This window comes from Bolinopsis microptera, chromosome 11, assembly GCF_026151205.1.
Source record: "Bolinopsis microptera isolate Bmic1 chromosome 11, MBARI_Bmic_1.0, whole genome shotgun sequence".
NCBI classification, from domain to species: domain Eukaryota; kingdom Metazoa; phylum Ctenophora; class Tentaculata; order Lobata; family Bolinopsidae; genus Bolinopsis; species Bolinopsis microptera.
Window position 1 is genome coordinate 16,777,528 of NC_087082.1, and position 26,638 is coordinate 16,804,165.

At 39.9% G+C, this 26,638-nt stretch overlaps 3 protein-coding genes across 3 annotated transcripts; 2 read left to right on the plus strand and 1 right to left on the minus strand.

The window, feature by feature from the left end:
• The first annotated feature begins 1,532 nt into the window (after nucleotides 1–1,532).
• Nucleotides 1,533–8,717, plus strand: LOC134823169 (bifunctional glutamate/proline--tRNA ligase-like). Its single transcript, XM_063834520.1, has 3 exons — nucleotides 1,533–1,743; nucleotides 8,041–8,254; nucleotides 8,427–8,717. Exons 1-3 carry the CDS (start codon nucleotides 1,597–1,599, stop codon nucleotides 8,621–8,623), a joined length of 558 nt encoding a protein of 185 aa, XP_063690590.1. The 5' UTR covers nucleotides 1,533–1,596; the 3' UTR covers nucleotides 8,624–8,717.
• A 3,444-nt stretch (nucleotides 8,718–12,161) lies between these two features.
• LOC134823542 (transmembrane channel-like protein 7) lies at nucleotides 12,162–16,995 on the minus strand. Its single transcript, XM_063835058.1, has 7 exons — nucleotides 16,385–16,995; nucleotides 14,896–16,245; nucleotides 14,431–14,723; nucleotides 13,909–14,101; nucleotides 13,264–13,405; nucleotides 12,982–13,091; nucleotides 12,162–12,522 (listed from the first exon to the last, which is right to left on the minus strand). The coding sequence occupies exons 1-7, from the start codon at nucleotides 16,827–16,829 to the stop codon at nucleotides 12,383–12,385; spliced, it is 2,673 nt and encodes an 890-aa protein (XP_063691128.1). The 5' UTR covers nucleotides 16,830–16,995; the 3' UTR covers nucleotides 12,162–12,382.
• Nucleotides 16,996–17,052: 57 nt separating this feature from the next.
• On the plus strand, nucleotides 17,053–18,553 carry LOC134823691 (ATP synthase subunit a-like). The gene is made up of 3 exons (XM_063835224.1): nucleotides 17,053–17,100; nucleotides 17,738–18,246; nucleotides 18,541–18,553. The coding sequence occupies exons 1-3, from the start codon at nucleotides 17,053–17,055 to the stop codon at nucleotides 18,551–18,553; spliced, it is 570 nt and encodes a 189-aa protein (XP_063691294.1).
• Nucleotides 18,554–26,638: the final 8,085 nt, after the last annotated feature.

Consider the following 26,638-nt stretch of genomic DNA (forward strand, 5'->3'; position numbering starts at 1 on the left):
CTTATATAAGCCATGTAAAATAGAGATACCCAATATTTAACTTTATTAACCATCAACTTGACTGTCAGGGTTACGTAATTATGATATATGATGGGATTTATGACAGAATTTATGGAGTTAGAATTTCACGATTGATATATTGGATACAAGGCTGTAGCATCATTAATTCAAATTAGTGAGCGCACACACCGACATTAAATGGGACCCAAACAAAAGAAATCTGTCGCAATTATGATGGCTATGTGACTGTCGGTTTCCTCTTTATCTCTTGAGCGTATATTTTGGTCTCTATACTTGCGCATTCTAGCTCGTTGCTTTGAGCTCTTTTTAAAGAACAAGACTTACAGTAGCAGATAAATATGATGATGAAACACAACCAAATCAGAAGTAGATTCGACCATACATAAACCTTCTGTGTGTCTTTCCCTTGATACTAAAGTATTTGAGCAGACTTTACGGCCATGCATGCCATAAAAATTGGACCTTTCTGTCTCCCTATGCCTCCATATTGGTTTGAAAACATTCTGTTTGTCAAGGTATCAATTTTTCCAAGTGTACACTACAGAGCCAACGATTCTTCCGTAATATTTGATTATTTTGTTAATGTGTGTGTCTTTGGTAACAAATGCTGGAAATATTGTAACTTTAGAATTATATGTCATGCCATTGACAAAGATATCCTCATAGCGGACCATTAAGGGGATATAAGCCAGAACAAATGATGCAATTGACATTATCGCAATGATGACAACCATTTTTGCAGCTGCATATTTGGAGGTCATTTTTTGGACTTTGATGATACCAATAGCCCTAAAGATGCTGAGAAATGTCATCGAAAAGAGGGATATTTGGCTACCAAATGTACTGAACACTTCCAAGACAAAGCACACCATTACTGGTTAACCAATTAATCTTTTCTTTACAGTATGTTTCCGCAAAGATTACTGAGTCTAACAATAACGTGGTGAAGAGTACAGTCCCGTTATCAATCCCCAACATGAATGGACGTTTGTAAGAAACTTTATGTTCAATGCCGAGTGAATGTCTAGTTGCCAGGTGGTTTAAAATTCTTGAAAAGTTTGACAGAGTTTAGGATAAACTGCTGCAAACCAACGACCCAACTGAAAACCTTTAGAGACTGTTTTCTTGAAATAATGGTCTTCCTCTTCTACAAGTCCTCATTTGCACTCGTCGGTGTAGTCAGCACAATCTATTTTCCATAACATTTTTGGCTCGGCCAATGAAGCGTTGTGCGGTTATCATCAAAGTTGTTAATACATTGTTTCTTCTTCTGGAACTAATCACCACAATCGTCTACCAGGTTGCAAAACCTTTGGTTATAATCGACACTTTAATCGTTTTTGCCAGTGAAAATATCATTTTTTACCGTTTCTTTTTCTTATTTTTATCAAAATGGTCAGGCGATCTTGTTCTTATTGTAAAAACCCTGTCCTTGTATTGGTTATCAATCATTTCAACAGTCAACATTATATTTACCTGTTTGTTTGTTGACAAACATTATCTCCCCAGGCAGTAATCGTACCATGTGGTGTAACTGACGCCAACAAAGACCAGCTTAACACTCACTGCACGGAGATGAAGAAGACGTTACAAAAAGCAGGGGTCAGGACTCATGCTGATCTAAGGGAGAATTATAATACTGGATGGAAGTTTAACCACTGGGAGCTGAAGGGGGTACCTGTGAGGATTGAAATCGGACCTCGAGATCTCAAGAACAATCAGGTATGTTCCATAACTATTACTCTCGTCCGTTAGGGATGTACAAACTGTTCAAAAAGTGATTACGTAATATGTGAACGACCCCTGTACAATAGCTATTTTGAAGAAATTGTATATGTGCAAGCTTTTCCCAACCCCTTCTCTTAGAGTCTTGCCTGTTAAAAAAATTGAACGTCTTAGATTTTAATGTTTTAACCTTGACCAGGTGGTGGTAGTGAGGAGAGATACAGGTGTTAATGTTTTTAACCTTGACCAGGTGGTGGTAGTGAGGAGAGATACAGGTGTTAATGTTTTAACCTTGACCAGGTGGTGGCAGTGAGGAGAGATACAGGTGTTAATGTTTTAACCTTGACCAGGTGGTGGCAGTGAGGAGAGATACAGGTGTTAATGTTTTAACCTTGACCAGGTGGTGGTAGTGAGGAGAGATACAGGTGTTAATGTTTTAACCTTGACCAGGTGGTGGCAGTGAGGAGAGATACAGGTGTTAATGTTTTAACCTTGACCAGGTGGTGGTAGTGAGGAGAGATACAGGTGTTAATGTTTTAACCTTGACCAGGTGGTGGTAGTGAGGAGAGATACAGGTGTTAATGTTTTAGCCTTGACCAGGTGGTGGTAGTGAGGAGAGATACAGGTGTTAATGTTTTAACCTTGACCAGGTGGTGGTAGTGAGGAGAGATACAGGTGTTAATGTTTTAACCTTGACCAGGTGGTGGCAGTGAGGAGAGATACAGGTGTTAATGTTTTAACCTTGACCAGGTGGTGGTAGTGAGGAGAGATACAGGTGTTAATGTTTTAACCTTGACCAGGTGGTGGTAGTGAGGAGAGATACAGGTGTTAATGTTTTAACCTTGACCAGGTGGTTGTAGTGAGGAGAGATACAGGTGTTAATGTTTTAACCTCGACCAGGTGGTGGTAGTGAGGAGAGATACAGGTGTTAATGTTTTAACCTTGACCAGGTGGTGGTAGTGAGGAGGGATACAGGTGTTAAACAGGAATTAAACAGGAATTAAACAGGAATTAAACAAAATTGGGTCAAACGGCAGATGCCGTGTCTGACCAATATAGGAATAGAAGGTTTAATATTCAAAACTACCCCAATGTAACAAATAACCAAACAAGGTGGTAAAAGTAGATAGCCATGTAAAAGAAAATAGCACAGATAGCACAGTCGTATGCAGAAAAAACTCAGCCAAGAGCACTCAACAATGACAAAGAAAGTATCATACAATGTCCACACACTTATCAAAATATACAAAACACGACATTCATTCAGTATTTTTCTTCGGGAACCTCCGTTCATCGACCTTATTTAAAAACCGTCCAATGTCTCTAATAGTTGTTGAGTCGTCGAAGATTTCTCCCGGTTCTTCTCTCATTACTAACAGGTCCCTCGTTCGATGATGCAGGTTTTTGCGTAGGTCTTCGTATAGGGGGCATTCGTAGAGGATGTGATGCTCATCTTCTATCACTGGATAGGCCCCTGGTAGCTCATAGAGAAGATCTAACAAGTCATCGTCACTTGAGCAGCAATGTCTGCAGGCCCGATGTTTTATGTTAAACCGCTTTTTGCCGTAGCGACCAGTTTCAACGTTAAAGCGGTGGGAGCTGCTTCTGAATTGCGCGATCTTCTTTGAGCAGTTAGGTTTAAGATCAAGGGCTAGATACGTCTCTTGAGCAAACTTTCTCTTCACTAAGTTGTAGAATGATAGTTTTCTGTTAGATGTCCTTTCTGTTTCCCATGAGTTTATAAACCACTTTTGCAAACTCTTTCTAATCTGGCTTGGTCTTAATCCTTGGTTTCTCTCTGATGCCTCGATGGTTTCTTGCATCTGCTCGAGAGTGGAGAACCAGCTCAGGTTTAGGGTCGCCTGCTCTTCGAAAGCGTGTCTAGCAAAGCAGTCACGACCGTCTACAACCATTTGTTCAAGTCTTTCTTTGTAGTTAAACACTTGCTTTGATAGCGTGATGCCTAGTGGATGCCTGCCTGTGTCACCCCATATCGCAGCATTGGATGTTGACTTCCTCACCCCTAAGGTCCATTTCAAAAGAGACAGATGAAAGTTCTCTAGAGGGTCCCTGGCAATGAGTGTACACACGTTTCCTGTTTCTGGTGTGGTGCTCGTGTTTGTGGGGAAGTTGCGGAACAGAGCTGTGCTTGGCAGCCACACTTGGCAACCATACGACACCACAGGTACAATAAGTGTATCATATAGCTTGAACAGTATAGATTTCCTGATGTGGCGGGTATCAATGTAGCTTTTCAAAGAGAAATAACTTCTTAATGCTTTTTGCCTCAGCTTTTGTTGTGTTAGCTTAAGTGATCCGCTCAGAGTAAATGTAATGCCAAGGTAACAGTACTCTCTCCCGGAGGGGATCTGTTGTTCTCCCAGTTTGAACTCATGACTTTCCTTCAGATGCCTTCCTGTTGGGTTAAACACAAGGACTGAAGTTTTTCCAATGTTTACTGTCAGGCCCCATTCTGAGCAGTAATTGTTTAGGACATCAAGCATTTGTTGAAGACTGTGTTTGTTGAGGGCTAGAAGGACAAGGTCGTCTGCCCATAGCAGATGAGTTATATCTGTATCATTTAGGACAGGGACTTTCACTCCTTCGATGTTGTTGAGATCATGTGAAAGCTGGTGGACAAAGCATTTAAACAGTTCAGGGGACATGGGGTGTCCTTGCTCAGTACCACATATTATGTCGATCTTCTGTGACAGCTTGTCTAGTAGCTTCACTTTGGCTGAGGAGTTTGAGTACATGAACTTAATGCACTCAAAGAATCTCCCTTGAATACCCATTTTCCACAACTTGTATAGGAGTGCCTCACGACAGATGGAATCAAACGCTTTGGCATAATCGACAAAGCATGTGTATAGCCTTTGGCGTTTCTTGGTGACATACTTTTCCACGCAGGTTGAAAGTGTGAAAATGTGGTCTGCTGTCTGTGCGTCTTTACAGAAACCTAGTTGGTTGGCTGTATCAGGATCACATTGATCACGGAATGATATCAATCTTTTCAGCAATATGCTTGCAAAGAGCTTTCCGAGATTGCTCGCTACAGCGATGGCTCTGTAGTTGTTTGGATCATAGATATCACCTTTTTTGTGTAGTGGTGTAACTACTGATGAAGTCCATGGGTAAATTGATAGGCTTAGGCAGTGGTTGAAGAGGTTGAGGACTGCTTTGAGCATGGATCGCGTTGAGGCTTTGAAGAATTCATTAGAAATTAGATCTTCGGAAACTGCCTTTCCTTTTTTAGTGGCCTTAATGCAAGCACATAGCTCTTCCATCTTTATATCTTGATCCAAAAGCTTGGTCAGGTCGTCACAAATGTTGTTTTTCTGCATCTTTGACTGTAGCTCTGCGATCTTAGAGTCTTTGATGTTCTTTTTGCCGTAAAGTTCACTGAAGAACTTGCAAAAGTTGACTCTTCTTTTTGGTGCTACCATATTTATTATGTCTCGGCCCTTTCTGACGACTTGAGGCGTTTTTTCGGGGCATCACTTGTTCAGCAACCTGATGATACAGCTCAACAATTTGGTTGTTAAGGTTAAGAACGTCTTGAGGGGTTTTGCATGAACTTGTAGCCAGAGTTTCCGTCTTTTCCTTTATACTAGGGTCACCCATAGCTAGCAAGAATTTGAGCTCAGCATTATCCTCACATGGCCATTTGTACTTCCTGGGCGCGTCCTCGAGGTCACGCAGTATTTCTTCTGAAAGGGTTATGTTGTGTCTCAGGCTAAGTGTTGTGACAGAGGGTTTGTGATCGGAGAATTTGTTCAAATCAAGGACTCTAAAACTCTTAACGATCGCTTTTATGTCAGCTCCTACGGCAACATAGTCTACAACGCTAGCTCCGCCATAATTCACCGATGTTAATGTTTTAACCTTGACCAGGTGGTGGTAGTGAGGAGAGATACAGGTGCTAATGTTTTAACCTTGACCAGGTGGTGGTAGTGAGGAGAGATACAGGTGTTAATGTTTTAACCTTGACCAGGTGGTGGTAGTGAGGAGAGATACAGGTGTTAATGTTTTAACCTTGACCAGGTGGTGGTAGTGAGGAGAGATACAGGTGTTAATGTTTTAACCTTGACCAGGTGGTGGTAGTGAGGAGAGATACAGGTGTTAATGTTTTAACCTTGACCAGGTGGTGGTAGTGAGGAGAGATACAGGTGTTAATGTTTTAACCTTGACCAGGTGGTGGTAGTGAGGAGAGATACAGGTGCTGATGTTTTAACCTTGACCAGGTGGTGGTAGTGAGGAGAGATACAGGTGCTGATGTTTTAACCTTGACCAGGTGGTGGTAGTGAGGAGAGATACAGGTGTTGATGTTTTAACCTTGACCAGGTGGTGGTAGTGAGGAGAGATACAGGTGTTGATGTTTTAACCTTGACCAGGTGGTGGTAGTGAGGAGAGATACAGGTGTTAATGTTTTAACCTTGACCAGGTGGTGGTAGTGAGGAGAGATACAGGTGTTAATGTTTTAACCTTGACCAGGTGGTGGTAGTGAGGAGAGATACAGGTGTTAATGTTTTAACCTTGACCAGGTGGTGGTAGTGAGGAGAGATACAGGTGTTAATGTTTTAACCTTGACCAGGTGGTGGTAGTGAGGAGAGATACAGGTGTTAATGTTTTAACCTTGACCAGGTGGTGGTAGTGGGGAGAGATACAGGTGTTAATGTTTTGACCTTGACCAGGTGGTGGTAGTGAGGAGAGATACAGGTGTTAATGTTTTGACCTTGACCAGGTGGTGGTAGTGAGGAGAGATACAGGTCTTAATGTTTTGACCTTGACCAGTTGGTGGTAGTGAGGAGAGGTACAGGTGTTAATGTTTTAACCTTGACCAGGTGGTGGTAGTGAGGAGAGGTACAGGTGTTAATGTTTTAACCTTGACCAGGTGGTGGTAGTGAGGAGAGATACAGGTGTTAATGTTTTAACCTTGACCAGGTGGTGGTAGTGAGGAGAGATACAGGTGTTAATGTTTTAACCTTGACCAGGTGGTGGTAGTGAGGAGAGATACAGGTGTTAATGTTTTAACCTTGACCAGGTGGTGGTAGTGAGGAGAGATACAGGTGTTAATGTTTTAACCTTGACCAGGTGGTGGTAGTGAGGAGAGATACAGGTGCTAATGTTTTAACCTTGACCAGGTGGTGGTAGTGAGGAGAGATACAGGTGTTAATGTTTTAACCTTGACCAGGTGGTGGTAGTGAGGAGAGATACAGGTGTTAATGTTTTAACCTTGACCAGGTGGTGGTAGTGAGGAGAGATACAGGTGTTAATGTTTTAACCTTGACCAGGTGGTGGTAGTGAGGAGAGATACAGGTGTTGATGTTTTAACCTTGACCAGGTGGTGGTAGTGAGGAGAGATACAGGTGTTGATGTTTTAACCTTGACCAGGTGGTGGTAGTGAGGAGAGATACAGGTGTTAATGTTTTAACCTTGACCAGGTGGTGGTAGTGAGGAGAGATACAGGTGTTAATGTTTTAACCTTGACCAGGTGGTGGTAGTGAGGAGAGATACAGGTGTTAATGTTTTAACCTTGACCAGGTGGTGGAAGTGAGGAGAGATACAGGTGTTAATGTTTTAACCTTGACCAGGTGGTGGTATTGAGGAGAGATACAGGTGTTAATGTTTTAACCTTGACCAGGTGGTGGTATTGAGGAGAGATACAGGTGTTAATGTTTTAACCTTGACCAGGTGGTGGTAGTGAGGAGAGATACAGGTGTTAATGTTTTAACCTTGACCAGGTGGTGGTAGTGAGGAGAGATACAGGTGTTAATGTTTTAACCTTGACCAGGTGGTGGTAGTGAGGAGAGATACAGGTGTTAATGTTTTAACCTTGACCAGGTGGTGGTAGTGAGGAGAGATACAGGTGTTAATGTTTTAACCTTGACCAGGTGGTGGTAGTGAGGAGAGATACAGGTGTTAATGTTTTAACCTTGACCAGGTGGTGGTAGTGAGGAGAGATACAGGTGTTAATGTTTTAACCTTGACCAGGTGGTGGTAGTGAGGAGAGATACAGGTGTTAATGTTTTAACCTTGACCAGGTGGTGGTAGTGAGGAGAGATACAGGTGTTAATGTTTTAACCTTGACCAGGTGGTGGTAGTGAGGAGAGATACAGGTGTTAATGTTTTAACCTTGACCAGGTGGTGGTAGTGAGGAGAGATACAGGTGTTAATGTTTTAACCTTGACCAGGTGGTGGTAGTGAGGAGAGATACAGGTGTTAATGTTTTAACCTTGACCAGGTGGTGGTAGTGAGGAGAGATACAGGTGTTAATGTTTTAACCTTGACCAGGTGGTGGTAGTGAGGAGAGATACAGGTGTTAAAGCAACCCTCCAGAATGAGAACCTGGACGACCAACTCAGCAAGCTCCTTGACACAATACACGACGACATGTACAACAGGGCGCTAGTGGAGAGGGATGCTAACATGGCTGTCACTACAAACTGGGAGGAGTTCTGCAAGCTGCTCGACCAGAAGAAGATCATCCAGGCACCGTATTGTGGAGGTTAGTTACAGTGTGGGATATTTCCTTGTGTTTGTGTGTGCGATTATTTGAACTGTTAATTTAGAGAAGCAAATAGTTTTTACAATATGTATTTATGATAAAGGTTTGATTAAACCTCATTTAATTAAAGTGTCCTTTGCTATTCTTCACTAGCATTCCCCAAATCCTGCAGACATCTCCTGCGAAGAAATAATCAAGAAGGAAAGTGCTCGGACAGAGGTGACGGAGGATGATAAGGCGCCCGCTATGGGTGCTAAGAGTCTCTGCATTCCATTCGATCAGCCCGCTGATGCTACCTGTGAGACATGTATACAACAAAATTGTTGCAAACCCGCCACGGCTTACACTTTGTTCGGAAGAAGTTACTAGAATATTTGGATAGGACTCTCATAGCTGGCTGTTAGGGGTCTTTGACTATTGGTCATTCATGGTTTAAGGTTTTATTGGGCGTTTCTTTTGAAAATGGTGTTTTATTTGTTTGTGTTCAACATCATCACAAGTGATCACAAATTTGCAGCATAAAAAAAAATCTAAACATGTGGGGGGGGGGGGTCAACCTCATTTTACCTCACGAGGCCAGCCAAAAAAGGCAAAATTGGGATGAGGTAAAATGAGGTAAAATGAGGTAAATAAATCTAGTTTTCTAAGCCTTTTTTTAGAGACAAAAAAGGTTTATTCGAAGTCATTATACTATAATTCGAGGCTGTGCATGGTCTCCCATGATATTTAATGTTTTATAAGGGGTGATGTGGTCCCTGGGAAGGGGCATTCCCAGTTTAACCTACTTACTCTCCAAACTTGGGGTAAATAAAACTTCGCATTATAATTATTATTTATGAAAAGAAAATTGAACATTTCAATTTCCATGATCCATTAGGATATTGTAAATAGCACTTGCTAAGTTTTGTAAAGGAATTAGCAATAACTTTAGTGTCGCTTTGGCAGTTGCCAATTTATGGGGATATTTCCGCATTGCATGACATGGACCATTTAAATAATATCTTAATTTGATATTGCGATTATCGAGTCACTCTGAAACAAATTGTGTCTAACTAGACCAAATGTAAACAACAGTTGTGCATGGAACTGGATTGGATATCTACATGAATTTGCATGTCGAAATTGCATAGTGAAAGGTAATTTTATAATAAATTACTCATATAAACTCATACTTCATACAATTCTAAGTTAGTTACTCATATCTCTTGTACAGACTTTTTTACAAGGACATTGACAAATGATACTCACATTAGGCATTCATTATTGCATCTAAATTATTTCACTTGCATTAGGCTTAGAAATTTATTCTCTGGTCAACAGATTTCAAATGTTTAATTAATTTGTAGTATGACAGTAAGGTATATAAGAAGTTATTTAATTTTGCTTGGGCTATTATATTGACTAGGTATTGAGGTTTAATGATGATATGGAATTTGAATTCTATATAAATTTACACTATGTGGTTGGGGCATTTTGCATAGTAAATATGGTTACTACTCATATATATCATATTATTTGATTGGTATTCGATTTCTGATTATTTCTCTAGGAATATGATTATTATATCTCAATTTGGCTTTAGGTAGGGTGCCCCGCTAAAAGAACTGGATTCTTCCAGGAAGCATCCCGTGCACAGAGCTTGGTCTACATATATATTAAATTATTAACCATTCATTCTGTATGTGCACGGAAATTTATTTCAAAAAAAAAAAAAAAAAAAAAAGTTCTTATGTAGTATGTTCAATGTTCATGATTCGCTGTAGAATAAAGGGCGGTTCACAAAACCACATTTCGTTTAAATAATTAGATATCACCTCTAATTAGTTGCTCTATAGGGTCGGGAACAACCAAAAATTTTTTTGTGTCTCTACGGTTTCGTATAATACTGACTTGGGCCACGCCCATATTTTTCACCAATTTTTAACAGGTAAAATTCTTTAAATCGTCAATTTAGTCACAAAGGAGTATGGAAGGAGTTCTAAATGTGTGCTCCTCTAATATAAACAGTAGGAAATGGTTAACTTTAGTCGAGGTTTCAGGTCTCTACAATGTCGGGAAGTTCCTGCAGGAATTTGCGCATTGCGCTGAAGCGCAAGATTCACAGCGCCAAAAGCGAAGGTCGTAGAGACATGAGACCTTAACTAAAGTTAACCATTTCTTACCATTGCTATAAGAGTATGCCACTTTCAGAGTCCTGAACACACTCCTACAGCTCTTAATCGTCAATTACATGTATATGAATTTTACCTGTTAAAATATATCATCTTTAACTGATATCAATTTAGTTTAACACTGTTAATTTTTGTTTTCAACATAATACTTCACACCAAACTAACGCACAATATGATAATATAAAAAAGGAAGGTTTTCCTTGGATTCCAAATTCAACTTTGATTATATCCTGGCACTGATTATCATTTCTCGATTGTTCTCCATTTTCCAATGCAGTCAGCAAGTTCCAATTAAGGTAGACATAGCTCGTCATTGATAGGATCAGTATTAAATGAGGTCGAATGATTACTTCATGGCTCGTCACTAACTGGATCAGCATAACATGACTAACAACTAACGCGAACGAGGTCCAGTGATCTCTTACTGATACGTCAAGACAAGATCAGTAAATAGCTAAAAATATCGAAAAAAATTAGCTTAGAAATTACAGAGTACAAATGCTTTCTTCACAACTAACTCTTCGGCCTCATCTTTTTAAATCACTCATTCCCTCTGAAACAAGATAATGCTTAGGACCAGGAGGAGCTTAGTTAACTTCTTGTATGATTCGGTAAGAGGAAAATTCCTTAGTAAGCTAACATTCTTTTGTAGGATGTTACCACTTATCATATCTGTTATCCAGCATAATCCCACAACTAGACCCTCTTATTCTTGAGTCTTGACAATGACAGTAGCAATGTACACTATTTTGATGCTCGATCCAGGTCTCCAAGAAAACCTTCCTTTTTATATTCTCATATAGTGTGTTAGTTTGGTGTGAAGTATTACTTTCTTTTTTAAAACTAACAGTGTTAAACTAAAATGATATCAGTAAAAGATGATATATTTTAACAGGTAAAATTCATATAATTGACGATTAAGAGATATGGGAGTGTGTTCAGGACTCTGAAAGTGCATACTCTTATAGCAATGGTATGAAATGGTTAACTTTAGTCAAGGTCTCATGTCTCTACGACCTTCGCTTTTGGCGCTGTGAATCTTGCGCTTCAAGCGCAATGCGCAAATTCCTGCATGAACTTCCCGACATTGTAGAGACCTGAGACCTCGACTAAAGTTAACCATTTCTTACTGTTTATATTAGAGGAGCACACATTTAGAACTCCTTCCATACTCCTTCGTGACTAAATTGACGATTTAGATAATTTTACCTGTTAAAATTTTTGCCGAGATTTACCTCATTTTACCTCACAAGGCCAGCCAAAAAAGGCAAAATTGGGATGAGGTAAAATGAGGTAAAATGAGGTTGACCCCCCCCCCCCCCCACATGTGCGGAATCGCACTATTTGCAAAATATTACCGCACCTACATGTTCCCTTGCTCCTTTAGAGTCTTTGCTCTTCGATCAAGAGTAAAGCACAGAGATATGATAAAAAACAATTGATTACTATTATAGAACCTGGATCTGTATTCTGCATTAAAATAGAGGGGAACCCATGTTTAAAATTAACAAATAAACTAAAAGTAAATGATATCAATTATAATTACCTATATTATATAATGATTGTGGAGAGACCTTGGAGAAGCCCCAAAGCGAGCGACCGATTTCATTTCGGTATACTTTGTATTTGAGGTCGGTTGTCGGTTATTTCCTTTTGTTTGGGAAATGGAGACACTGGCAGTGGTCCACTCTACCCAATTATGGGTTTTGGTAAAATTAATTCATACGTACTTTGTTCGAAACACTGTATTAATATTATCAAAGTTATCAAAATTCTGATAAATCAAATTATAGAATTTGTGTATTGCATAAATATTTTCATCCAGAAAGAAAATAAACACGCCAGATACTAAAATTGTTATTAAATGTTTCCAGTTTATTTATTAACGGAAATCGTCATCAAAATAAAGGTTAGCCAAAATCACCGAGCTTTAAGTTTACAGTTCCTTAATCTCTGACTATGATACTTTCATTGTAGGGTTAGCATATCTGTGAATGGTCATGTTCTTCTTTTTATTTCCCAAGTCCCCGTTGCTGTTTTGAGAAATTCTGCTTATCGTACCATCCCGTCCTTTCTTGTTGGCTTGCAGGGGTTTCCCTGTAAAGCAAAGTTCGGTTACTGTAACATGGAGGGGTATTATTTAAAACAGGGGATTATTAAAAATAAAAAAGGGTATCATTTAAAACATTAAAGTGATACGAAACGTTTGTTTAGCTTTAAAAATACAGTAAATCGTCTTAGTCTTACTGTAAATCCAGATTTTGCTCCATGGACTTACAGTAGATTTACTGGTGTTTTGTATGTCTGTCATTGTTGTAATTATTGTGAGTTTTATTTCAAAATTTTATAATTTTGTTTGTCAAAATTCAATATGTTATGGTTGTACATATAATAAATGTCAAGTATCAGTGTCAACTGCCATGAATCACATAGTTAACTTGTTCTATATGTGCCAAACCATTGATCATGATCAATATTAACACATATATATATATATAGATATCACAGAATGGTTACAAGGTTGGCGGACTGATTACAAATTACAACTGTACTGACCTGTGATCTGACTTTTTATGTGTTCGATGAGGAATTGTTTATCAACATGCTCCGTCTTGATCTGATCCCTCAGTAGTCGTATAGTCAAGTTCCTTGATGCAGCAAGGCTCCTGCGGGAACCAACATATCTTATAACTATGTAACTTACTGCTTTTTCAACAGATTTATATTAGAATGGTGTTTTATCCTATGAGATAATAACGATATAACTGGTTAAACTTAGAGATGCTGTCTCCGATTTGTTTTCCATCTGTAACAATGCTTAAAAACAAGTAATCTTACTTGAAGTAGTATATGATAAGGAGAACAACGATCACGATAGAAATGGTCACTGCCGTCATCTTCAGATTATCGTAGATGTACGTTTTGAACCCTCCAGAATTTTCAATAAGGAATCCCAGAGGTTCGTGGATTCTTTCGTTACCTGGTGTCGGAGAGTGGGTGAGACTTAGTGTTATAACCTTAGTTGTTATGAACGTTAAAAAAGTTTTTTTTAAAGATCGTTGAAAAATATAAACTAAAACCGTTTTCAATCGTTTTTTTTTTCAAAAAGTGGTAAAAAACGTTTTTTATTCCGAAATGAACCGTCCATAAAAACTGAGGTTATAATAGCATTGATATGAGTGATTTGAAAGAAGATGAGCTAACTATAGTTAGATTGTAAAATCCGGATTGGAGTATTATTTATGAGTCGCATTGTTGTAATGTATTCTGTGTAAAATTATCTTTATCCCGGTTGTTGCGACAAGTGAAAATGCTCCTATTAGGGAAAGGAGATTACTCGACGTTTCAATGTAACTACATCGTATTCATGATCTCAAATTATTTGTTATATAGTAGTGTTGAAAGTATTAATACTTTCAACACTACTATATTGTTAGATTATCACAGAAGAGTTGGGCCTGCAAAAACAGAAGACCGACAAACCTCTAAATGGCCCACAATGTTGGCTAGGCTTGAACTGGAAGATGACAAGTCCCACGAAAATAAACACGAAGATGAGGGAGACCAGGAAGACCGCGTTCACCATGCTGCTACTTTGACTGGTTAGCACTACTTTTTGTGGAGGTCTCACATTCGATAATGCACTTGTTTTCTTCAGGTAGAATATCACAATTACCTGAGATGAATGTGATATTATTTTCAAACCTAACAGAAGGTCATTTCTCGATCGGAATGTAGATCTCGGAATTAAAATGAAACCATACATATATTTAGTTCGCGAAACAAACTAAAAATTCCAATAAAATTCAGCTAAGAAGTGTTTTCAATGTTTCTCTATAATAAGGGGTCGTTCACATATTACGTAATCACTTTTTGGACAATTTTTACCTCCTCCCCCCTCCCCCCCACAGCTATCGTGTCAAAATTACACTAACGTAATCGTTTGGAAACCGGCCCCTCAGCTGATTACGTAATATGTGAACAGTCGTATAACGGCGAACTAACCTCGATAACAGCAACACAAGACATTAGAGGCGAGAAGAACATAGCAGACCAGAATATCATTTGCTTATAGCACAGATCCAGTATCTCCTTAGGAATGTTAAACTCTGGCTGCTCCACCCTGGCTCGAATCCACTTGACATTGTTGATCAGGACATTCCGCAGTACTTCCGACACGAGCAGACTCGAACAAAACACGATGAAGTCGATAATACACAGCTGGTAAAGTTGAGCTCCGATGTAATTCTCCCAGCAGTTGTATTGTAACGTGTTGTTGTCTGTCTGCCAGGGTTGTTCTGGAAATGTTAGCAATGATGATTTGTGTCAGAAAAGAAAGGCTTTATAATACAGCTAGTCTTCATTTTGGCTACAGCCAGTTATATTTATATTTGAAGACTTTTATTTAATGTTTGATGTTTTAGTGTTTAGGGGCAGATTTTCTCATTTTCAGGGGGTAAATTTACTTACTTATATCTCCACTGTATTTTGTCGCCTGATAAAGAACGTAAAGGAAGACACACACATTGAACAGCTTCATGATAAACGACCTGACCATGGTTATGGCAATCCTCGTACTTTGAAATTTGTAGAACTCATAATTTCCCAGAATTTCAAAGAAGATCGGGAAGATAATGTTGGAAAGAGACACAATGATAGACGCAGAGTAGGAGGACCACACTTTTGCAACCTCCGCAGACAATTGTTCAGTTGAAAAGTTACCGAGCTGTATGTCCTCGAAGGTTGATTTGTCGATTTTCTCTCCACACATATCGGTAGAGTTAGCAGCAGATTCTGATGTGTACTGTACTACCTCGCTATAGTACAAAAATACGGTCCCAATCATGGCTGCCAGAGATATTCCGTTGGTGCAAATTCTCAGGATAATAAGCCCGATTTCCTTTTTGTAAGAGCGCTTCATGAACTTCTGCGCGTCGTTGCTGAGAGCTTCCTTTAGTGACTTGACTACAGTTGCGCTTTTAAGTTGTGCTGTTTTCTTGTTGTTGATGGTGAAGTCCCAGCCTGCAAGCACTAACTCTGCGTACGTTTTTGTTTCGATCTTTTCAGCAGCCGACTTTTTGAATAGTCTGGCGATATTGTTCAGGATGAAGATCAGTGCCACCAGGAAGTATAATAAGCCCACAACAAGATACGCTAGAGGAAAGTTGTAGGTAGTTTTCTCAACTGTGCCACTTGTCCGAGTAATATTGCTAGCGGGATACCACCCAAGATAAAGAGCAGTTCCCTCCATCCACCCCTGACCAGTCAAAAATTGGAGGATGGCGTTACTAATATCAGCAGCAGTATCATCACCTTCAACGAAGTTGGGATTGGTACAATTAAGGTCCTCTTTGTTTAGTAGTGTTGGTGTATCTGGGGTATGACGTTCTGCCATCCAAATACCAGGAGCCACAATAAAGCCAAGAGCAATAACCATGGATATTATGTTAATTTTCAGCAGCCATCTTAGAACTCTGAAATAAGTAGATACTCCCGATCCCAGATTTCCCTCTACCTCTTTTATAGACCGACCCCAAATTTGTGCGTTTCTAAAAAATTCCCGGATTTTTCGTACACTTTTTTGTACTCCCATGGTGAATTCATAACCGATTTGTGTACAGAAAGGAAGCGATTTCTTCTCCACAACACCAACTTTCTCTGCTCGACGTAACGTTCTTCTTTCCGCCAAGGATAGCTTCCCTTGGGCTGGGGCGGAAACACTTCGTCCGAGGTTGGCAGAGGATTTCCTCTTACCCGCCCCATCCAGAGTTCTGATTTTTCGTTTGATCGAACTGGTCTTTCTATCGTCTTCAGTGAGGCCTGTTGAAGAATAAAATAGTGAAAGCCAAACATTGAATCATGAATCACATAAGCGGACTGTTAGACAACCGGTTGTATCAAATAAACTTAAATAAAACAAAAGATCCGAAGAAAAACATCAACATGTAACTTGATTTACCATTGTCAACGTCTTCCACTTCCAAGCCGATCATGTGGGCCAGTTTGTTTTTGGGATGAAAACTATCAGAGGAGTGGGAACTAAGACTGGACGTATGAATCGAAGAATCGTCGTCTGAGCCGATAATCAAGCCACTGGGTAGCATCACTGCTCGAGATTTCGATCTGGGAGGCATGGTGGCTCTCTCTTCAGAATAATCCATATCCTCCATGGGAATGCTATGTTCGATAGGTCTAGGTTCACACTCCATGGGGTCCACTTTATTAGATCTTTTCGGACGTCGGGGGACACCATCAATATCAGCATCGCCCGATTTGGTCTTCTTCCTGCTGTTATTATACTTGTCAGCTTTCTCGAAATCTTCATTCATTTTCTTTCGACTTGCTCGAGCTGACCCCGATTCTGACTCTTTGTCAGAGTCAAACAGACCTTTTACGAAATTCATCCCCTAATACAAGCCTTGTAGCCGTCTCAAGAATCTGTCACGGGTCCCCAACTCTACATATGAAACAAAATCAGATCAAAATGTCAAAACATAACAATTTCATACAAACAGTAAAATTAGTTTAAGCTAAGTAAGTGGATGAATGTGTGAACATTATCAGTAACCCACTCCAGCACACAAACAATTGTACAGTTCCAGCTATTAACAAGCAAAGGTGTACGCGATGCAGCTCTATCATGTGGACCTCTCATTAATTGAATATGAACACAAAGTAAAGATGATAATATACCTGCTATTAGAAGAGTAATGTTGTTACCAGGGCAACAGTGACCTGATATCGAGAGAGTAACGTTGTCGCCATGACGACAGGGACGCTTTAAGGAGCAAGTGAGGATGAATAGCTCCAAGCAAAGTTGTCGTCAAGTCGTAACCCTTTTAGCTGTTCACCCATTTAACAAACTTCTCGGAGAGCCGAGGAAATTATACTTCCAGTACCCCAATCGTGTCATATGCCATTAATAGTTAACTAATTGGTCATACTCTTCCAGTTCTGTCTCTTCTAGTTCTGTCTCTTCCAGTTCTGTCTCCTCCAATTCTGTCTCTTCCAGTTCTGTCTCTTCCAATTCTGTCTCTTCCAGTTCTGTCCCTTCCAGTTCTGTTTCCTCCAGTTCTGTCTCTTCCAGTTCTGTCTCTTCCAGTTCTGTCCCTTCCAGTTCTGTCTCTTCCAATTCTGTTTCTTCCAGTCCTGTCTCCTCCAGTTCTTTCTCTTCCAGTTCTGTCTTTTCCAGTTCTGTCCCTTCTAGTTCTGTCTTTTTCTGTTCTGTCTCTTCCAGTTCTGTCTCCTCCAGTTCTGTCTCTTCCAGTTCTGTCTCTTCCAGTTCTGTCCCTTCCAGTTCTGTCCCTTCCAGTTCTGTCTCTTCCAGTTCTGTCTCTTCCAGTTCTGTCTCTTCCAGTTCTGTCTCTTCCAGTTCTGTCCCGTCCAGTTCTGTCTTCTCCAGTTCTGTCCCTTTCAGTTCTGTCTCTTCCAGTTCTGTCTCTTCCAGTTCTGTCTCTTTCAGTTCTGTCTCCTCCAGTTCTGTCTCTTCCAGTTCTGTCCCTTCCAGTTCTGTCTCTTCCAGTTCTGTCTCTTCCAGTTCTGTCCCTTCCAGTTCTGTCTCTTCCAGTTCTGTCTCTTCCAGTTTTGTCCCTTCCAGTTCTGTCTCTTCCAGTTCTGTTTCTTCCAGTTCTGTATCTTCCAGTTCTGTCTCCTCCAGTTCTGTCCCTTCCAGTTCTGTCTCTTTCAGTTCTGTCTCTTCCAGTTTTGTCTCCTCCAGTTCTGTCTCTTCCAGTTCTGTCTCTTCCAGTTTTGTCCCTTCCAGTTCTGTCTCTTCCAGTTCTGTTTCTTCCAGTTCTGTCTCTTCCAGTTCTGTCCCTTCCAGTTCTGTCTCTTCCAGTTCTGTCCCTTCCAGTTCTGTCTCTTCCAGTTCTGTCTCTTCCAGTTCTGTCTCTTCCAGTTCTGTCCCTTCCAGTTCTGTCTCTTCCAGTTCTGTCTCTTCCAGTTCTGTCCCTTCCAGTTCTGTCTCTTCCAGTTCTGTCTCTTCCAGTTTTGTCCCTTCCAGTTCTGTCTCTTCCAGTTCTGTTTCTTCCAGTTCTGTCTCTTCCAGTTCTGTCCCTTTCAGTTCTGTCTCTTCCAGTTCTGTCTCTTCCAGTTCTATCTCTTCTTATATGACAGCAACAAAACATAAAAAATATAAAGCTCACCCAAAGCACGAATATATGGATATGGTGGAAAAAATAAAAAATAAGGGATAGGATGAGGTTATACCTCAACTCCAGGAGAGAAATAAGCGTCCGTTTAAGCGTTTAGGGCGGTAAAACAACTTTTACACTGTAGTTCAAACCTTGCCGAGAGTAGTCCCGTCCATATCAGTTATAATAATCTTCTTCTTAGCATCACAGGGCATATCCACGCAATCTGCTGAGTTTACAAACGATAACTGAGGGTTGTTCATGTTGAGGAGGTTGGACTCCATGTCCACTCCGGAGTACTTCATTCCACTCAGTTTAACCGGGTGGAAACAGTCGCCGTTTTCACGGAGATCACTGATTGCCACATCGTCGCAGCGACCAAAGTTGGCAAACGTTACCCCTGGAGTTGGAATACAAAGTGTAAGATGGCTTCTTTAACACGAGCTAATTATTGAAAATTGATTCTAATTTTTTTTAAACAAAAGATCGAAGAAATCCGATTCGAATTTTAAAAGTTATCAAAAGACAAAATTCTAAAATTATTTTAAATGTTTAACTTGTATGAGTTAGAAATCAGAAATCGGGAAATCAAAATATACTGCAATTTGAAGAATCAACAAAACAGCAAAACTAAAACAGCTTCTCATGCGCAAATAACTAACCAGTTAAAGTGGTGGGGCCCTTGATGGCAGAGTAGCTCATTGGCTTATAAATAGGCTTCTTCGGCCAGCCGGAAAATCCCGCAAAGAAGTTGCTGAGGTAAATCCCAATACGTCCACCTTTCCCTGAAAAATTTAATCCTCAAACTGGACAATTGTCGCTGATTATCGTTAATATTTCAACAAAAATGTGTCTATACAGAATACACTGATTTTAAAGAGTGTACCTGCAGATGGGATGTGGTTTAGCAGTTGGGTTCATGTCTGTTGTTCTCTCATCACACGCACTTTGAGCGTTCCTACCGTATATCAGGGTGTTCTTGTACTCAACGTACTTGTTATCCAGCGAGTGTCTGAAAGTGATTGGGTGTTTTAACCATAGTAACCATAGTAACCATGGAGTTTTAGAAAGGTGTTTGTTATCAGACGAGAAGTGTCGAATTTTACGCATACTCGTTTATAGTTTAGTTAGTGTTATGGACAAAAAGATATCAGCGAGCAGTAATATCATCTTACATAGTATCAGACTGATCGATACAAATGTAGAATGATGATATCGTATGAAAGGATCATAAATAAATATAATCTTACGATAGAGGGTTGGGTCCAACGACCATAGCAAAGACTGAAAATCCGTTGTCAGCAAAAACACTATTCTGGATGACTAGGGAAGATCCAGACCAGTGAACAACTCCGAAGTCGTAATTCTGCCAGAGAATCACATTGTTCAGCTTTGTAACTTCAATCTTCGCCCTGGTAGCAGAGGATTGCAATTTGCATTATCAGATCTTTTCGTTTGGTCTTTATCATACCAAGAAACTTGTTTAAACAAAAATACTTCCAACAATAAGGTGAAAAAATGAAAGTTAACTTCTCTCACTTTCTTATAAAGATACCCCAGAGACAGCCGTGAGCGACGTTGTTCTCCCAGAAGTTACCATCCCCTTCCTCTCCCTGAGTAGAGAACCCTGCTCTCTCACTTCCACCGCATCTGTTCTCCTGTAAACAAGTTTTAATTAAAAGTGACCCTTGATCAATCAGAACATTCTAACTTTGGCACTATGGCACCCAGCTATGAGCTATGGACCCTTCATCAATTAAATACCTTGGAATTACAGACCTTAAAAGTAGACAAATATCGTACACAGACCATACCGCCACGCTGCTAACAATCCTGTGATCACACCATATATATTTCTAACGGTACTGTGGGGGGGGGCCAATGGCATAAATGGAGAAAATGGAGAATTACTCATGGGTTTTTCCATTTTCTCCATAGAAATAGTCTCCATTTTATGCCATTTTATGCCATTTTATGCCATTTTATGCCATGGAAAACCTGAAAAATTTAGAATTTCGAGAAAAATTATTTAAAAAAAAGACATTTTCGGCCAATAATGAACAGAGTATCATGAAACATGGAGAAAAGTGGTTTTCAGAAAAACTTTGAAAAATGTTGACTTAGAAAATGTTCGGTCCGAGTCATTTACGAAACGTACCTCCCGTATCGAGAGCTCCCGATTCCGAGCTCGTGTTGCAAAGGGGAGGCCTGCCTTCCGAGATCGCATTACCTCGAGTCCAAAATTGTGTATCGAGGGGAAGGTGTGGACTTCGAAAATCCGACAAAATATTTTCGGCCAATAATGAACAGAGTATCATGAAACATGGAGAAAAGTGGTTTTCAGAAAAACTTTGAAAAATGTTGACTTAGAAAATGTTCGGTCCGAGTCATTTTCGATACGTACCTCCCGTATCGAGAGCTCCCGATTCCGAGCTCGTGTTGCAAAGGGGAGGCCTGCCTTCCGAGATCGCATTACTTCGAGTCCAAAATTGTGTATCGAGGGGAAGGTGTGGCAAATAATGAACAGAGTAGCATGAAACGTGGAGAAAAGCGGTTTTCAGAAAAAATTTGAACAATTTTGACCGAAAAAATATTTTCTTCTTATAATGAACAAGGTAGCATGAAACGTGGAGAAAAGTGTTTTTCAGAAAAACTTTGAAAAATTTTGACTTAGAAAATTACCCCTCGCTCGGTACACAATTTTGGACTCGAGGCTTCCCTCTGGTAATGCGATCTCGGAAGGCAGGCCTCCCCTTTGCAACACGAGCTCGGAATCGAGAGCTCTCGATACGAGAGGTACGTATCGAGAATGACTCGGGCTGAAAATTTTCTAAGTCAAAATTTTTCAAAGTTTTTCTAAAAACCACTTTTCTCCACGTTTCATGCTACCCTCTTCATTATAATATGAAGAGGGTAGCTTATATATAAGCCGAAAATATTTTTTTGGTTTTTCGGTTTATCGAAGTCTGCACCTACCCCTCGATACACAAATTTGGACTCGAGGCTTCCCCCTGGTAATGCGATCTCGAAAGGCAGGGCTCCCCTTTGCAGTGCGAGCTTGTTTCGACTGTCGAGGATGTAGGTCTCACTTCTCAGTGCCTATTACTCTCCCCTATTACTCACTCCTGCTGTAGCCTGTAGAAATATCTTTACACTAGGCTTGAGTAATTATGAGTTTGCCTGAAGTGTGCCTCTACTAACCTAGTATAAGCATCTAGTAGCCTACTATGAGCTTTCATAAGCTTGTTACGCCCCTAGTAAGCGTAAATAAACATTAAACATGTTAGGATGTCCAATTTAGGTGTTAAATGGTGTTAAAGATGAAATTTCGAAGACAAAATTCATGGCATAAAATGGAGAAAATGGAGAATTACTCATGGGTTTTTCCATTTTCTCCATAGAAAAAGTCTCCATTTTATGCCATTTTATGCCATTTTATGCCATTGGCCCCCCCCCCCCCCCCGTACTGTGCCTTCTGACAGTCTACTGCTCTCACAGAATAATGATCCCTGCAAACAAACCCACGCCCTACTATTACTAAAGATTTTAGTTCACCCGCTTCATTCCTCTGCAGAGCTAGTTGTAAGCCTAAACCTGCTACTTATGGTACATACTAATAACATTAGTTCAGCTGTTGAGAAGCTGAGGGACCAATGAAACCTGTGCTAACCCCTCCGTGGTCCTCCGGGTTTAGGTTTATAAAAGTGTTTAGTTGTGTCTGGAATCTGGTGACAAAAGGAGTTATTGTTACTTACACTGAACCTTCAGTGGCACCTCTCACCTGGCGCTCTGTGAACATGTAACCAGACAATAAGATCATTAGCATATGCTCTCAGTCTCAGAGTTGACATTTGGGGAAGTTTTTAGCTGCCGTCTAGAGAAACATCGCACGTGAGTTCCTTATGCTCTTAGTAGCGCCGCGCGTGCACCTCCTACTTATGCTCTTGTAAACCGACAAATCCTTGTTTTTGTATCCAGTCCCATGGGCCATGATGTGAACTTCTTAACGTACTGGCCAGCTTCAAACAGTGCATGTTCTCAGGTGCAGTGGGTACAGTGAGTCCCTTCATCTATATTCGTGCAGGTGTTTAAGTTTGAATGCTTGGTTGTCACCCTTGACTATTGACTAGTCGGACACCCTGATGCAGTGTCAATCAGATGATGCTTTTTTAACGTGTTGTTGCTTCAGTTTTTATGGTTCTGTAGTTACTAGTTACAGTTAATTTCACTTTCACTTTCACTTTCACTTTCATATTCACTTTCATATTCACTTTCACTTCCATGTTACTTTTTAACGTGCTGTTGCTTCAGTTTTTATGGTAGTTACAGTTCATAAATGTGGATTCTAATAAGGAGAAGCACATTTTTGGACATGTGAAAATGACATTAAAGTTTCATTGGTAAAATTTAAAAGCAGATGCTGATTGGTTAATTGCTGTCGTGCGACAACAATTATGCCTAACCCCCCCCCCCCCCCCCCTTCCCAGCCCCCCAAAATCCACGTCTATTTTATCTTAGTTAAAAATTAAAATAACTGACTATCTGTTTATTTAGCTTATACATTAGCCCATGATACTTTTTTTTAAATACTGCAAAATAAAAAACTATAGTCTGCAAAACAATTAAATTCGATTGAATTAAGTTAATTATATAAAATATTCCACAGTCAAGAATTGGTATGGCAACAATCGCTGTAGCCATAGCTACAATTTTACTCGGATACTCAATTACCACTGCTGAAGGTTTGTTTTGATATAAAATCTAGGTAAACTATAGGTAAAAATATAATATTAATCATAAGCTAAAATGTACTAATCTTTGTATTCTAAATGGGGAAAAAGAAGAAACATTGTCAGTCAGTCGAGAAAATTGTCAGTCAGGCTATATGAGTTTATCACAATACGTCGTGACGCAATAAAGATCTCCATTAATAAAATCTATAGTACATATATTAGGCTTCCAAGTTATCCATTTTTCAGATGGGACAAATTTTAATCTTCTATTTATATTTTAGGAACCCTGTACAGTGAGTGGATCCCAGTTCCCGAGGACAAAAGCACATATGTATACGAAATAGTGGAGGGTAAGAGGTTCCAGATGGAGACTGATCAGCAAATAACTGCATCTAAGCACATCAGATGGACGTTGGGAGGAGTAAACTGGTTCAAATTCCTGCCGGACTACATAGATGTTCCTAAATGCGATAAATACAACCTGAAAGGAACAGAGGGGTTCCTCAACCGAGCTGGTGTTCTGACCTTCCTAAAGACGTCCACTCAGCTACAAATTTGGTTTGATGACGTTCTGGAGGTGATTTGGGTGTATGTTGGTGACACGTGTGATATGAGGAATGAAATGGCAGGATTGAGATTCCACGGACAAGTATCTTATAATAACGATAAAGTTTCCACGCACTACAGATATGAACTTGGTAATTTTCTCCCTAAAGCATAATAATTTGTGCACAATTATAAGTAGTGATTTGTGCAATTCAACTGATCACTATACCCAGTGCAACTGAGGCCATCTAAAATGTTCGCTGTGAATCTGAGCAGAATGTAATATCATAAGTGAAATGTTTTTGTACAAATTTGTATGATCAATTGAGTACTTGGTTATCTTTAAGCAATTGAGATTTAGCAATTTCCTTAAAATGATACGTTCCACAGTACCATGCACTGGTGTAGATCCAGCCTGGAACCAGCTCACAAAAGAAGCAACATTCCCGGTAGAGGCAGGAACAGTGCTGACAGTGTCATGTGAAGAAGGGCTCATACTGAGAGGCAGCGACAATATCACCTGTACTGAGGGCACCACCTTCTCCAGTGCCACAACTCCAACTTGTGTAGAATTGGGTGAGTTTTCAGTGTTTTAATTTCAAATCTATGGCGACCATATGGTGGATCTGATTGATTCATCGAAATAAAAATAGCAGAGCAGGACAAGTCAAACACGTTGTGCGTAATTCACAGTTCCCCTCCTTCTACCCCTCCCCACCCAGTTCCTTCACAGCGCCTCCCTTATTCATGATACCAACCTGACATCAACCTTTTAACATAGATATCAGCAAGAATCAATAAATTTGATAATTGTCGGTAAATCCTCTCAAATCCATTGCTCATATAATTCGTACTGTTAAATTATTCTAATGTAATTATAGTTTCTAATGTAATTATAGTTGTCATGTTTATGAGGTACAGCTGACGGCACCGCCTTTTCAGTTTTTCAGCTGAGGGCACCGCCTTTTCCAGTGCCACAACTCCAACTTGTGTAGAAATAGTTTCAAACATTTGAAACACATATTCTTTATCACCTAGCATGGTCCTATAAATATACGTACCGATACAACTCTGAGAGCAATTATCCAGCTATTTGAGGACACAAGGCCAAGTATGTTTTTAAAGGATACAGTAAACGGATATTAAAATAGGCGCAAGTTTCGCATAAATTTCGCTCATAATTTAACGAAGATATCACTATAATAACAATCATTAGCTATTATGAATAATGAATATGTTATAACATGATATTCAAGCTAGAAGAATTGAGATAGCCAAGCTATTGATGTAGGACAAAATACAAATGAAATCTCGTGAAATGTAACCTTGAGAGAAGCAGTTTGTTTCGTAAGTCTCGAAACAAGCGTCCATCTTGTAGTTATCGTTTTCAACTGGAGTCTCCCAGTTTCCATAGCTTCTCATATATATCACTGTGTTCTCAACAATCTTGGTGTAAAGGTGAAGGTTTATTAATGTATCAAATATGGTAAAAGTTAAAATTTTAATTTACCAAAATTAAAAAGAACAAATTCTCTTCCCCAGAAAAAAAAGCATATTAAAGAAAGTCGGAAACTTTTGCCTATTGTCAGAAAACCCAAGGATTTATTTCAATTTGGGATGATAATTTACATTTTGTGAGTTTGTAAGGACACCTGATCCTAAAGAATGGTAAATAACATTCCCCGACACCTCCATATTGTGAGACCCCAGGATACCGATAGCGTGATTATGTGACACGTCAATTGAACACGACTTCATGTAGCTGTCCTCACTCGGCTTGGTGTTCTGTATCGCCAGAGCGTACCTCGGATCCCAGTATTCCCGGTATCCACGCTCCCCACAGTTTTTGAACTGTACACCCATAATTTGAGCAACCGGGACGAATTCTTCACGTTCTCCGTTATCGTTAACTTGACTGAAGTCAGAGACTAACACTCTGCCTCCGTACAGTGACGTGTCTGCTAGGGGATTTTGGGGTCAGACTATTTACTATTTAGTTATCGTAAACATTTTTATATTGATTGGTAGGTAAATTGATTCAACTCGCATATAGCCGAAGGAGAAAAATCAACAGCTTATGTCAAATTGTAAAATATAGTACATTTACAGCGATCCCAGCATCCATCAATAATTTAGCTATTATTATCATCCCACCAATTTTTAACAAGAGACAGTGATAAATGATATTATTGAACTTTTTGTACGTTTTCGGAAAATTTCACAACACGTTGAAACATCTTACATCATTAAGAGACTGTTCCAAGATAATGTGATGGTGCAACCTCAAAAAAGAGTTGGCATCGGTTTTGGTGACTGGAAAAAACCTTGGGAGAGGATGGATGAGCGGGAAAGAGAGAGGGAGGTTATGCTGAGAGTGAAGGAGAACATTGAAAGAGAGAGGGAGGTGCAAGTAGGTTCTCTGGAGATGCAGAGCAGGTGGGGTGAGTGGAGAGAGCTCGTAATGAAGACGGATTTGAGCTGGCATACACTTTTTAAGTATGGTGACTCACTTATTGGGTTCATGCTAAGTGCTGTGTACGGCACCCTCTTAACCCCCTCTATGGTTTCCAAGTGGAGTGAAGATGAGGATGGGAAGTGCAAGTTATGTGAGGAGAGGATGGGCACCATTCAGCACATTTTGGCTGGGTGTAAGGTGGCCCTTAGTCAAGGAAGGTATAGATGGCGGCACGACAAGGTTCTGAAGCAGATCTCTGAACAGGTTGTCTTCCATTGTGATCGCCGAGTGAACACTTATAAGAATAAGGCCGGCGATGGAAGGCAGTTCATTGATTTTGTTCCTGC

Bases quoted from the DNA above. Each gene is read 5' to 3' on its own strand.
- LOC134823691 (XM_063835224.1), top strand. From the start codon at position 17,053: ATGCAGCTCTATCATGTGGACCTCTCATTAATTGAATATGAACACAAA. The intron at 17,101-17,737 runs GTAAAGATGATA...TGTCCCTTCCAG, and splicing joins TAATTGAATATGAACACAAA to TTCTGTCTCTTCCAGTTCTG.
- LOC134823169 (XM_063834520.1), top strand. From the start codon at position 1,597: ATGAAGAAGACGTTACAAAAAGCAGGGGTCAGGACTCATGCTGATCTA. The intron at 1,744-8,040 runs GTATGTTCCATA...AACCTTGACCAG, and splicing joins GAGATCTCAAGAACAATCAG to GTGGTGGTAGTGAGGAGAGA. The intron at 8,255-8,426 runs GTTAGTTACAGT...CAAATCCTGCAG, and splicing joins CCAGGCACCGTATTGTGGAG to ACATCTCCTGCGAAGAAATA.
- LOC134823542 (XM_063835058.1), bottom strand. From the start codon at position 16,829: ATGAATTTCGTAAAAGGTCTGTTTGACTCTGACAAAGAGTCAGAATCG. The intron at 16,246-16,384 runs GTAAATCAAGTT...ATTCTTCAACAG, and splicing joins AGTGGAAGACGTTGACAATG to GCCTCACTGAAGACGATAGA. The intron at 14,724-14,895 runs GTAAGTAAATTT...TAACATTTCCAG, and splicing joins AAAATACAGTGGAGATATAA to AACAACCCTGGCAGACAGAC.